Source organism: Centroberyx affinis, unplaced genomic scaffold (assembly GCF_046629955.1).
Source record: "Centroberyx affinis isolate AG114_WGS23_722 - 3 ecotype Tasmania unplaced genomic scaffold, CSIRO-AGI_Caff_v1 ptg000812l_1, whole genome shotgun sequence".
Lineage (NCBI taxonomy): Eukaryota > Metazoa > Chordata > Actinopteri > Beryciformes > Berycidae > Centroberyx > Centroberyx affinis.
Window position 1 is genome coordinate 52,455 of NW_027279414.1, and position 13,448 is coordinate 65,902.

Sequence of the window (13,448 nt, forward strand, 5' to 3'; positions counted from 1 at the left end):
GATTTTCCAGTGTGCTTAACAGTAATAAAAACAACACCACAGCCTGGCAGCCCGAGGGACTATATAGCCGTTCTCCTGCTTCCCCAAATATTGAGTACCATAACACAATAGCACAGTAATAGTAAACAGTGAAACAGATCTCACCTTTACACAAATGGGAAGTGGCAGGGACTGTGACTGGGCACTCCAGCTCTGCAAAAACGAAAAAAAAAAAGCAGAGAGAGGGAAATGAGAACGCTAACATTTCGCTGTGGGGGGGGGGGGGGGGGGGCGGCTCAAACAGCCAGACAGCGACGGGCTTTTCAACACGCTGTTTTTTTTTTTACGCTGGGGCCCCCCAGGAAATCGAGACCACACGAACCTCCGCCGCGACCACCCCCGCCGAGCCGCACAGCTGCGACCGATCCCGCCAGTCGGATCGGTTCAAGCCCGCGTTCGCTGCATCCAGAGCGTTGAATCGATTCCGACCCTGATTATTCACCGGGGCCTGTGCCGAGAACGGAGCGGAACGGCTCTGGAAGTGGAAGTGACTCCTCTTTTTGAATATTCAAGGCCGAGGGACCCGTTTCGCGCCGCGGACGGAACCGCACTAAGCTCGACATTTCAGATGGACAAAAGTGAGCTTCACTAGGGGAATTCAGAGGCTGATTTAAGTCAAGTCAAGTCCGTTTTATTGTCCCAGATGGGTGATCTGTGCTGCAGCAAGTATAAAACACATATCACAACATAAAACATATAGTGTCACATAGAAACATTAAGATAGAGGGACAAAGGTGACTCACACCACTGCACCACAGTTCATTCCATCAACAACAGTCCTTACAAGACTGAACCATGTCATCGTCCACAGCATCATCATAGGAGTAGTGACATCATCAAACAACAATACCTTGCCTATATAATATACAGCTTATCAACATAACCGTACGAAAGAATGGTTATGGTGCATTATCATCAACAACTTCAACACCAGAGCAATGTCATCCTAACCAAGCGACATCGCTACTAGCAACGTAACATACCATACAGCAATAAAAAGTAATAACAGTAATGATAATAATACAATTAGCAGTTGCCTCCTCCTGCCAACAGTATTTAAGGCTTGAATGGCAACAGGGACAAAGGAGTTCTTATACCTATTTTTCGTGGCAGCAGGGGACCTAAACTGTAGGCCAGATGGTAACAAGGGATGAGCACTATCTGAAATAATAGCCTCAGCTTTCTTAAAGGAATAGTTCACCCAAAAATGAAAATTCAGTCATCATCTATTCTCCCTCATGCCCAAATGAAACACAGGTGAAGTTTGTTAGTCCAGGTTGCCAGCACAACTTGGTAGCAGCCTTCTCCAAAACAGCTGAAGTCAATGGGGACCAGTTCTTTAGAGTTCCAAAACAAAAACAGCCAAACAATCACACTGAATAGAAAGACCTATACACCATTATTTGCTGCAAATCAATCAGCTGTAGTTAAGATTTGCACTAAATGATGGTGTAAATATACTGTAGGTCTTTTTGGAACTGTGAAGAACTGGTCCCCACTGACTTCAGTTGTTTTGGAGAAGGCTGCTATGGAGTTGTGCTGCAGCCTCCCTGTGTGTTATATGGACAAACTTCACCTGTGTTTCAACTGGCATGAGGGGGAGGAGATGATGACAGAATTTTCATTTTTGGGTGAATTATTCCTTTAAGGACCTGCTTGTTGAATAAGTCATTTGGGTTACTGAACTGTACTGCTACGATCTTACTGGCCACTTTCACAATCTTAGCAAGGGCATTTTTCTCTTTAATGCCAAGGTTGCCATACCAACAGATACTGGCGAGGGAATCGAACTCGAGTTTTCCTCATTTTATCGTAGGATTTTCCACCACATTATTGTCAGCTAAAGTCGGCTAAAGATGTAAAGGTCTGCTCCAGTTAGGGCTGGACGATAATTCAATATTATAATTTTTCAGTGGGATTATATTGTGATGATATGGTGATTTTGGGATATCGAGACACACAATTCTGCTGTCTGAACTGATGAGAACAAGCTAATTTTATTTAGAAACTCAGACAAAATGAAGTACGGTAGGAATATTATGTGAAAATTTCAGTTTAGTTTGACATCACACCAAACATGACCATTCGGTTCAATATGATGAACATGAATTTGATTATTTAACGTGATTTCGCTTATGTGAGCCATATCGTCATATCTACCGATATCGAAGAAAATCCTTATGATTATCGTGATATTGATTTCAACCATATCGTCCAGCCCTAGCTCCAGTATTATCAATAGAATTTGTACATTCCGTTAAACAAGACTAAGAGTCTAACAGCCCCGTGATGTTGAATTTTGTGGAAGCGTTGCTGGTCTCCAGATTAAGAGTCTGCAATCCAACTCCCAGCGGCACACTTTTACCCACATGAATTTTTTGCACCTTATGATTATTTTGTTGAGGGCATTTCTTCAACGTATCGATCAACTCTTATTTTCTCAGTTCGATTAACCATAACACTAAGAAAAATGAAGGAAGCAGATTAAGATTTAAAGCTTCTCATGTCTTTGAGGAGCAGGTACAGAAGCAGAAGTTATTCATACGCCTTTGTTCATAACTAGGAAGAAAAATATAGTAGCCTATCACAAGAAATCATCAAGCATTGACACAAAAGAGCCACTGTGCTCCATTTCAACAAAAAGTACCATGGAGAGCACCATAACAGACACACACTGTTAGTGTACTCTATTTATTTATTGTTATTTTAACGTCAAAAAAGTTGCATATTGCAGCTTTACAAACAAATGTTCTCTCAAAAACACAAGGGTAAAAATCTCTCGACACTAAATCTAAACTTTGATTTTATATTCAATAATTTCATGCCTGTAAATGCCATGGATTCTCTGTGTGTAAAGGTGCCTTCTACTTTGACATTGTGCATTTTAGAGATTTTCAAATTTTCATTTTCAAATTTACAAAATACAATTCACATAATTATCCATTTTATGGCAAAGAAAAGCACAGATGGTTTTATGGAAAAGGTTTGTGTGGTGGAGGAGCTCTCAATTATTGTTGTGCTCTAATCTTGGAAGTTTACTAAGTATATTAACTAAATATATATGCAGTTAACTAAGTATATTCATATTCAGGTCTGTAGTTAAGCTAGTCCAGGTACCATAAACACCAATTCCTATCTGGTTCAGACGTGGCTGTAGCAGACTTTTGTTTTAAATGTTGCCGTAGCGCTGCTGCGGCAGGCCAGGTTACACTCTACTGTGTTCCTGGGTTTACATTACATATAAATATTTCCAACTGTTTTGAATGTCTCATGAGTTTGGTTCAATGTCAATGTAAGAAACGTCCTTGCCTCCTGCTGTATGTCGGCGAGCCCGACATGTCAAACAAAGCTGCCAGCCAGCATTTCCTTGGCACACTGCATTGTTGACCGTTGATAAGATGCAGCCCTATTTTTCACGCATACAGACTGAAAATGTAGGAATAATTCGACATGTTGAACACAGAAAAAGACAGCAATACGTTTGCATTTTTGATTTAGTCGGTTATGGTGAGTGAATTGTTGTGGCCCTTGACTGAAGAGGTAAGTCTGTGATACAAATGCTTTAACAAAAATAAAGAGGTCATAATCACAGTCTAATCAGAGAGAAGACCAGCTGTAATACAGTCTAGTTCAACACCAGTTCTGGACATGCCATGGCTATGCTCTGTTACAGTAATTCACTTAATCACTGCTACAAACAATAGACATTATTCCTTAGTACACAGGCTCCACAGCAACAGGCAGTGATGAAACTTGAAATCAGCCATTTCTCCACTGACAGTGACCAAGAACTACTACATTACATTACTAGTTACCCAGACCCTGCACTTACGCATCCCCAACTGAGTCGCTATTCAGAGCAGTAAATCCATACTCACACATCTGCTACTGTCCCGCAGTTTTGGACAAGGAAACTTTTGCAAGCTGCCAGACAGCAAAGTGTACACTGCGACTGTGTCAAGCAACACATACACAACACTCACATACAGCAAACTTTAGAATGACACTGACAATGAATTCCCATTGCCTCTACATTGCTCATATCGCGCAGTTGTGATAAACTAGTCTGACCTATTAATTTTCATGATTCTTCTGCAATCATGAATGCAGCCAATGTGGTAAATCTAAAATCTAACCTGTATATCAACACACGTTCTTCTCTCATTTCTATACTAGATAAACAGCTTCCTTTTCTTGTGCAAGCATTAAATATTAATTACCGTATGGCAGTATAAAGCTGTTGTCTCGCAAGCTGGAAGCCTGACTGTAATGTTACCAGCAGGGACCATGCTGAGTAACGTTAGCTAGCTAGCTAGCAACCAAATATATTCCTGTCTAGCATATTTAGCGGTGTTCATCAATATATATGAAACACCCTTTCATTTAAAATCTCTCATAAATCTGTAACACATAATCAAAAACTCAAACAGCACAGCTTTTCAGTGTTCTTGGCCTTTTGTTGACGGAGAAGGGAGAACCGTTACTCAGCTGGCTAACTAAAAACTGGGGCTGCCATATGTCAAGTTAGCTTATCTAACTTAGCTAGCTACTATGTTGTTGCGCCATGAAAATGGATAGGGGTATAAATGGAGTAAACAAAAACCGGATAGCTTATCGGATAGCTTATTAGCCTGCAACACAACGTTGTCTACTGAGCAAAGAGTCACAACAGAAATGGAGACCCTCATGCAGCGTTAAACAGGCTAGTTAGCATGGCTACCTAGATCAAACGGGTCGCGCCTGTCTGGAGCCAGTAATGGCTTCGACCGCGTCACTGACCAACAGCACATAGCTGTTAGTGTGCTTGTCTGACACAGACCTCATGCGTTGTGTATCTTAACTGAACCAGGACTAGTCTTTAGCCAGAAGTTACAGCGTGTAATAGAACATAACAATGTTAGGACAGTCGCTGGAGCCATCATGCACCATCACCCCATGTCAGCCAGCTAGCTAGCTAGCTAACGTTAGGCTATGTGTGGAAGGCCGACACCTCCAAATGAGTATCCCAGAATGAATAAACACACAATCCGATAACTCATCTCACCTGGTGTATGTTATTTAATTGGCCGTCTTGAGTAAAAAGAGTTGTAACCATTCGTTTGATATCCTCTCTCCCATTCACTCTTGCTGTCCCGATTAGCTGTCTAGTCGTCCACCGTGGGACCACTTCCTTTCACCTGGGCCTCTGCTACGCTAAAACACTTGCGTAATCTGCGTAACTGCAGCTCACAGTCTAGCCGGTACGTTTACTATGGCGATGGAGAATCCCAGTCCCCCGTAACGTGGTTTCACCATTCTGAGTCTGCTGGAGGTCTAGCACACAGTTAGGGACTGTCACCGGCCTGGATAAATACTGAGACGTACAGAGAAGGCCTGTTTCTTTATGGATTTTGAGACTTGCTTAGCCTTTACAACTAGACGTGCGCTAGTCAGAAGCAAAAACATGGTCTATGTCTTCTAAATATTCATATGCCAGACAATACATTTCAGAATGGAAAAACATATATTAAAGACAATGCACATTGCACCAGTAAGTAAACAAAGCCATTTATAGAGTGACCGTAATCAAGCAGGTTTGAACGGAGTTGCCTATAAAGCCTATAAATCTATAAGTCTATTATCCAAGGTTAAGAAAAACATGGTTCTAGAGCTTTCTCTCACACTGTTCTGGAATCATCTGACTGCCAAGATTAGGGAAGTGGAAACAGTCTCTACTTTCAAAACTCACTAGCTGTTCAGCGTCGTTGCACATCTTTTATACTAATCGTTCGCACATTGTCTTTTGTCATATTCTCATATAGCTTTCATTGTTATACATCAGACTGATTTTTTTTTTCATAATTCATCTTTTCATAACCCACACATCTCATATTGCCTTTCTGTCTCACTACAGCTGCAATTTTACACATCGTGTTATGCTTGAATCAACACGTTTTTCACACATTTCATTCATACATTTCTACTAAGTATGTCTGAGTGTTGGAATTGTTTGTTTGTTGTTTATATAACCTCCATTTGCTCTATTCTTATACATATCCTGTTCTTCTTTGCTGTATCTTATTACTTTGCTGCTGTAACAACCAAGTTTCCCTCACTGGGAGCATTAAAGTTTTATCTAATCAGACAGCTGCTTGCCAGAAAGGAGAGATGTGATACCTCTGTGTAAAATGCACTTTAGATAAATATGATTGGATATGATTCTAGTCAAACCCTACTAAATTTTTCATATTCTGTTATTACCATACATTTGGCTGGCCTTCTTCCAAGAAGCAACTCCATATGTTGATGTGTCTGAGAGCCTGTATTTTCATTAGGTCCTTGTTGAACTGCCATGTCTGGAATACCTGTGGTAGTAACTCTTATTATTATTAACTCGTATTATTATTATCAGTAGATGCTAATTTTCACTGCAGTTGCATTTGAAAAGGAGTAAACAGGTAAAGGAAGTATTATTTGTTGGACTAATTCATTTTAAATGGGCTTAACCTGTCGTTGAGGATGTAATGTTAGCATGGTAGGCCGTGAGAAGTGCTAGCATGTTATCATGTTTGTAACCGTTAAAGCTGACCGCGGTAAAGATAGCATGATATTTGATATTCGTTTGACATTCAAATTCAAACAGAGGATTTAACAACACTATGTCTAGATAAAAAAAAAAAAATACTGTATTTAGACTGGTCCAACCTGGGCTAAATTGTCAGTGAGAGTCTAAAGATTGTTTAAGACCCTTTTTCAGATTTGTGAAACTTTTTATCTATTTGTGAAAACAGAGTAAAGGCTGATTTCACTGTTTTTTCCTCTATACACACAATAAAAGATATGGTTTAGATCAAAAACTACTGTATTTAGACTGGTCCAACCTGGGCTAAATTGTCAGTGAGAGCCTAAAGATTGTTTAGGACCCTTTTTCAGATTTGTGAAACTTTTTATCTATTTGTGAAAACAGAGTAAAGGCTGATTTCACTGTTTTTTTCTCTATACACATACTACAAAAGACAAGGTTTAGATCATAAAATACTTTACTTAAACTGGTCCAACCTGGGCCAAATTGTCAGTGAGAGCCTAAAGATTGTTTTAAACGCCTTTCCAGATTTGTGAATCTTTTTATCTATTTGTAACAACAGAGTAAAGGCTGATTTCACAGTTTTTTCTCTATACACACCACAAAAGACAAGGTTTAAAGCTGCACTAGGAGAGGTAACTGTTTGGTTAGGGTTAGAGTTAAATCTGAACTAATACCCAGAAGTACTGTAAGGTAATGACAGTAAACCAGTCTGTGCTGCTTTATATCAAAGGATACCAAATAGTGCAGGGAAGACTTTAACTAACTCGATTCTTTCGGGCTGTCCGACAGCAGTGAATCGATTCAGGAGCGGTTCCCTAGCACCAAGCTAGTTTTTGCTTTTTTTTTTTTATACTAAAACGAGTCAAAAAACAACACTGGCTGTGATGTAGTAGCTCTTTAAGCCGTTTGCTTGGCTGAAATAGGAATCATTGAGGTCCTTGTATGACCTGGTGGACTACTGCCAGGTGAATGGAAGGCAAACATGCGCTTGTTTGACCAAGCAGCACAATCCTGGAGATTCAAAGAGCAAACACACCTCCGCCCAGAGAAACGGGTAGGTTGTGGGTAATGATAAGATACATTTTGAAAGAGTTTTAGGGCACTTCAATTGCTGTAGCGCAGTGGTTCTCAACCTTTTTGGCTCGTGACCCCGTAAAATCACAGGCCCCCCATCTCAGGCTGCACATGCAGAGTGGTGAACAGTTCAACCAAAGAATGATTTTCCCTTTTCAGGTTGTTTCATTCAATTATCAGAGGAGGGAAAATCTGAAAAATAGATATAATTAAATATAATATATAATAATATAATATTATATATGAAATAGATAATAAATTTGTACAGTAGAAATATGTTTCATTTTGACATAAATCATTTTGCGACCCCCAAAAATGATCTTGCGACCCCCTGGAGGGGTCTCAACCACCAGGTTGAGAACCACTGCTGTAGCATACAGTGTAGTTTTGTATTTGTTTCATCATATCTCCCACTGAAGCTCAGCTGGTTTCCCTGAAATTCTTGTAGTAAAATATAATAAAACAGTCAAGGATAAAAACGGATATATTTTTTCCTGACAATGTAATACATCATTACACAACCAGTAATTATTGCATTATAAGGGGTCATAACCTTTTAAATCACCACAGTCTGAAAATGTATTACATCAACTGAACTGGTTTTATTTTTCTTTGCTCATTTAGAGGGACAATTTACATTTTGACAAGTTATTAGCCTACATTATCCAACAGTTATTACATCATCAGTTGCTGCAGGGCTCTTAGCAGAGCAGCAAAGTTACAACCCAAACCTGCCATGCTATCCCCCCATCAGATCTGATTATTCTATATATTGAAGTGTGAGATATAATATCCATTCTCTGTGTATGATGCAGTAGTCCCTTTTTCCATTTTCCAACCAATGCCTCTCAGGGTGTAGAGCAGCAGCAGTAGCACTTTTCACTGCCTTTGGGTGCAGTAAAAAATGGCTATGGAAGCTGGTGACTGTGTAATGTGTTGTCCCCTAGATGGCAGTATTACCACACTACCAATGCATGAAGTGGCGAGAGTCAGAGATGTCAGCACCAAAGTCAAAACCTGAGATCCTGTGTGAAATCTATATACTTGTAACAACTTTTATATTGAATTTGCTCAAGTAAACATTCCATATTTTATTCTCTAAATATAGAAAAGACAAAGTAGTGTAATGGCAGGGTATCTGCAGACTTCTGAAGACCTTTTCCATGCTACCTGCAATTGAATTTAACACAACTTACAAGCCAAAAATATAGAACAAAGCTGGCAAAAGCAGAATATTTCTGATTGAATATAGCTAATAAAGGTGCTTTCTAAGAACAAGCACACCATGGAATTAATTGTTTAGGGTCATGAACAGAACAGAAGCAATGACAACATAGGCCTGTTTAGCATACTGTACTGACCCTGTTCTGTATTAATGTAAGAATGGACATGCAAAATGTGATCGAGTGGCAGTGCAAGTAGTCTAATACAAGACAAGAAAATCAAACCAACACTACTGCCTTAATTTACATGTTTAAATATAACTGAATGTATAGAATCTGTCAATACAACTAATTTTATAGTTGAATTGAATGTAATTAAAAAATAAACCTGCATTTCATGGTTTACTGCGGCCGTACATTTAGATAATTTAAGACTTTTCCACACATGTTAAGGATCCACGGATGGATCCGGCGGTGAACATATCAGAGCAGTGGGCTTATCAACAATGCATCATGGGTGAATTCATCTCGCTTGCCTGAGGAATGAACCACAACGAGGGACAAAGGGTTAAAACATGTCATTTATTGCACTTGACTGGTGCTGTTGAAACAATTAGAACAGACTGAAAGTTCCAATACAAAAAGCAAGGAGGCTTTACTAGGTCAGTCCTTTCAATGTCAGATTGGGGGGGAAGGGGGGGGTTGGGTTATGTCCTGTGGGCATATCCACTGGACACACACACACACACAGTCGCGTCTGTCTTACTACTATCCTTGCAAGGACTTTCCATTGACTACATTTATTCCCTAACCCCTAAGCCTAACTTTAAAGGACTACACCGACTTTTTCGGGAGTTTGGCCCATTGGTCTCCTTACCCAAAATGTGATGAGACATTTGGCACCAAAAGCATCTCTGTGTCTGGTAGATAGCTCTGTCTGGTGCACATGTTAACACTTTAGCATGCAGTATGTTATCGTTTAACAGCCTTTAAATACGAATTAGAAACATTTTCCAAATCTCTAAAATGTATGAAAAGCACGAATGCCCAAAAATTACACTTTGTATTTGCGCAGTATAAAGTAATTTAACCCCTGGAATGTATACATTGTTCTTTGTTTTTTTTTCTTCTTTTTTTTCCCCTTTTTTTGTTTTCTCTATTTCCTCCCAAACTCCCAAAAAGTTAGAGCAGCCCATTAATCCTTACTCAAACCTAAACCTAATCCTAATTTGAATTTTAACTGTAAAGCCAAGCCTTAAAATAAAGTTAACCTAATTCTAACCCTACACCCAAATCCTAATCCTAAATTAATTTTTACCCTTACTCTAACCCAGTGATTCTCAACCTTTTTCATATTTAGGACCTCTAATCTACTCCAAATTAGAGCCACGGACCCCCATTTGATGAGATTTTGTCTCTCGGACCCAAATCTGTGAATATTTTTATTGTTACATATGATTTTGTCCAGAATCCCATAACTATCTGTATTGTACGTAGAGAGATAACAGTGAAACTATGATCAAAATAGTCATTCTTCTACATTCTCTAATTGTATTAACTTCTTGTAAATGAAATAACGGTGAAGTTTAATAATTCATTAATTTGCTGGGGACACCCTGGAACCCCCATCAAGGACCCCTGGTGGTCCCCCGGACCCCAGGTTGAGAACCACTGCTCTAACCTAATCCTAATTCTAATCTCAAATTTAAACCCAAATCCTAATCCTAATTTAGCCCCTTGAAGAAGTGAGGAACGGCCAAACGATCACTCACTCTGAAAGTCTAAAACTAAAACTGGTTCTCACAAGGATAGAAGTACACACACTCTCTCTCTCTCTCTCTCTCTCTCTCTCTCTCTCTCTCTCCCATGCACACTTGAGATCTCATTAGGATGTGCTGTGCCATAGGGGCGGCCTATTTTGTACTGAATTGGTATGCATGGCTTTTGTCTGCCCCCCCTAGAGGAGCTATAGTTTATATTCATAGTAAACAGTGAAATCACCCACTGGTCGGCCAGTGTGGAACAAAGTTTGTGCTTGTTGGATGGGTGGATACACCTACGACTGACTAAAAACAGGGATCATGTTTAAATAAATGCAGAGTGTTCAAAATCACTGTTTCATAGTGCTTCATAACAGACATTGTTCAAAAAATAACATAGTAAGATATTTCACCGTAAAGCATTCTCTTTTCATCGACAGGCTCGGACAAGCTCAAGCATAGCTGAATCACATACAAACATCTGTTTGAATTCATCATAAAACATTTTAAAAATCCATTCATATATCTTACGACCCATAAAATATTACAAATATTTATTTTTGCCTCAACTATTATACAATATAGAGCTCGGGTGATGTATTAGTAGAACAGTTACGAGACTTGCTATATGTTAAAAATTCTATATTCCATGATCACTGGGCTTGTGGTGAGTTGTGTACTTTCTGTATTAACACTTCTAACGCTGTATCTTTGGCAGTTTGCATACTTTGTCTCAAAAGTGCAACGGACTCTAAAATCACCCTTCATTCAGGCCGCTTTCTTCAAAATAGCACAAGTTCATAGTTCAAAGGAAGTGGCATAATCACATAATTCTTGTTTTCATATTCCTGAATCAGCTCCACTGATTTTCATCGACACAAAAGGCCTTAATCTTCAACCGGCTAAATGGCAATTCAAATAGGAAACATGTGCATCCATATATCTCTATCTACATACCAATGTGTGCTGTACAATCCAAGTCTATTCAGGCTGCCTCTGTCTGCTTTGCACAGCAACAAACAAACTTCTATAGTATCTTTACAACAGGAGCAGATCACTTCAAGCCACAACAAAAGCAAAAAGCAAAAACCTAAAAAAAACAAAAAACTCTTATTTTGAAATATACATCTTATAAATGCCTTCACTTGCTCTTGATATAAAGTGTGGTAAATGGAAAGAGGTGTGGCAGTAAAGCTGTATGTGTGTTTGCTTGTGTACATTTTGTAGTGATAACTAAACTATAACTGACTCATTTCTCCCTCCTTTACTGTGTGTGTGTGTGTGTGTGTGTGTGTGTGTGTGCATGTGTGTGTGTGTGTGTTCAGTGGTCCAGGTTGAGTAGCAGGCTGGGCAGTGCCGTAACATCCATCTGGGGCAGCAGCCACAGACAGTAGAGCAGCAGCCACAGCAGCAGCAGCAGATACAGCTCTGAGCCCTCCCTCCGCCTACACAGAAAAAGAGAAGAGGAGGTCCTAATGAGGTCAGCGGAGACACAGAACAAAAAAAATAAAGAGCTTAGCGGGGACAATTTGCCGAACGCAGTCACACTAAACTGAAAGAAAGAGATGTTTTGATTAGTCTCGTCTGAAAAGTTATAATCTTCACGACCCCGTTGACATCTGGTCGCTGGATATCTTGTCTGGGTAAGGGAAAGATGCACGTTAATGCCAGGTGTGAACGAGTCAGCCAGGTGGAAATGCAGTTTGCACAGTGTGTTCGCATTAGTGAGAAAGCATCCGCCCACAGGGTAGAATAATAACTTTATTTATATTGCACTTTTCAAAACAAAATTACGAAGTGCTTTACAGAAACAATGGCAGAAACTCAAAAATAAGACAAATAGAACAGAATAAAGCAGACAATACAATAGACAATAAATGAGAGCAATAAAAAAAAAAGTAAAACTAACTGAAGTGACTGAGTAAAATAAAATAATTATGAAAAGGTTTTTCTATAAAAGAAGCTTTTAAGCAGGGATTTCAAAGAGGACAGACTCTGCTAGCCTGAGTTCTTCAGCAAGGTGCTCTGACTGCCCAGTCACCTTTAAGCCTGGATCTAGGGACAGCTAGAAGGGCACTGCCTAAGTATGTCCTTGTATAAAGGAACAGAAGGTCTGAGATGTAACTTGGGGCTAGACTTCGTTGAGCCTCAAAAACAGTAAGATTTTAAATGTCATTTCTAAAACTGACAGGAAGCCAGTGCAGGGAAGCTAGAATGGGGGTAATATGGTTGCGTCTCCTGGTCCTGGGTTAAAGTCTGGCTGCAGCATTTTGCACCAGTTGCAGATGGCTGAGGGAGCTCTTACTTAGACAGGAGTAGAGGGAGTTACAGTAATCCGGGCGTGATGAAATAAAATAGAACTGTCACTGCAGCGGGTAGAGACGTTATCGCTGTGGGTAGAAACATCATCACACCACGGGTATAAACGCCATCTCCACAGCCTCCGCTCTGACCGGCCAGCCAAGATCAAAATAGAGATGTGGACCAAATGTAGACAACGGCAACACATATAAATTAAACAGCCTGATCATATTGTTCTTTATTATTACCATTATACTAGGTTTAAAGGAGGTGTAACACTATGCATTTTTTCCCATGGTGCAGCCGGGGGCATCAAGAGGCATATTCAGATCAGGCAGGGAGGCAGTCAGTCAGTCAGTCAGCAACGCTTCGTGAGATGGCCTCTAGAGGGCGTCTTTGGCTGCTCGCCCATGAACTAAATTCCACAGTGACTCCCCACACAGAGTCCCACTCTCTGCCGTTAATTTACGAACACCCCACTTCTTCTGCTGCCCTATGAACTTTACCGGTAGATAACGTCATTTACCTTGTGGTATTTAAGTAACG

The 13,448-nt window shown here is 39.9% G+C and overlaps 2 protein-coding genes across 2 annotated transcripts in view; both read right to left on the bottom strand.

Moving 5' to 3' along the window:
• dicer1 (dicer 1, ribonuclease type III) overlaps positions 1-7,730 on the bottom strand; it is a 30,754-nt gene extending 23,024 nt beyond the window's left edge. Inside the window, exon 1 of the mRNA XM_071520594.1 lies at positions 7,708-7,730. The gene's annotated coding sequence lies outside the window, so the exon portion shown is untranslated. The remainder of the gene's footprint in view (positions 1-7,707) is intronic.
• Positions 7,731-9,421: 1,691 nt separating this feature from the next.
• Positions 9,422-13,448, bottom strand: part of clmna (calmin a) — a 43,303-nt gene continuing 39,276 nt past the window's right edge. Inside the window, exon 13 of the mRNA XM_071520595.1 lies at positions 9,422-12,046. Within this exon, the coding sequence (XP_071376696.1) occupies positions 11,923-12,046 (124 nt within the window). The 3' untranslated portion in view covers positions 9,422-11,922. The remainder of the gene's footprint in view (positions 12,047-13,448) is intronic.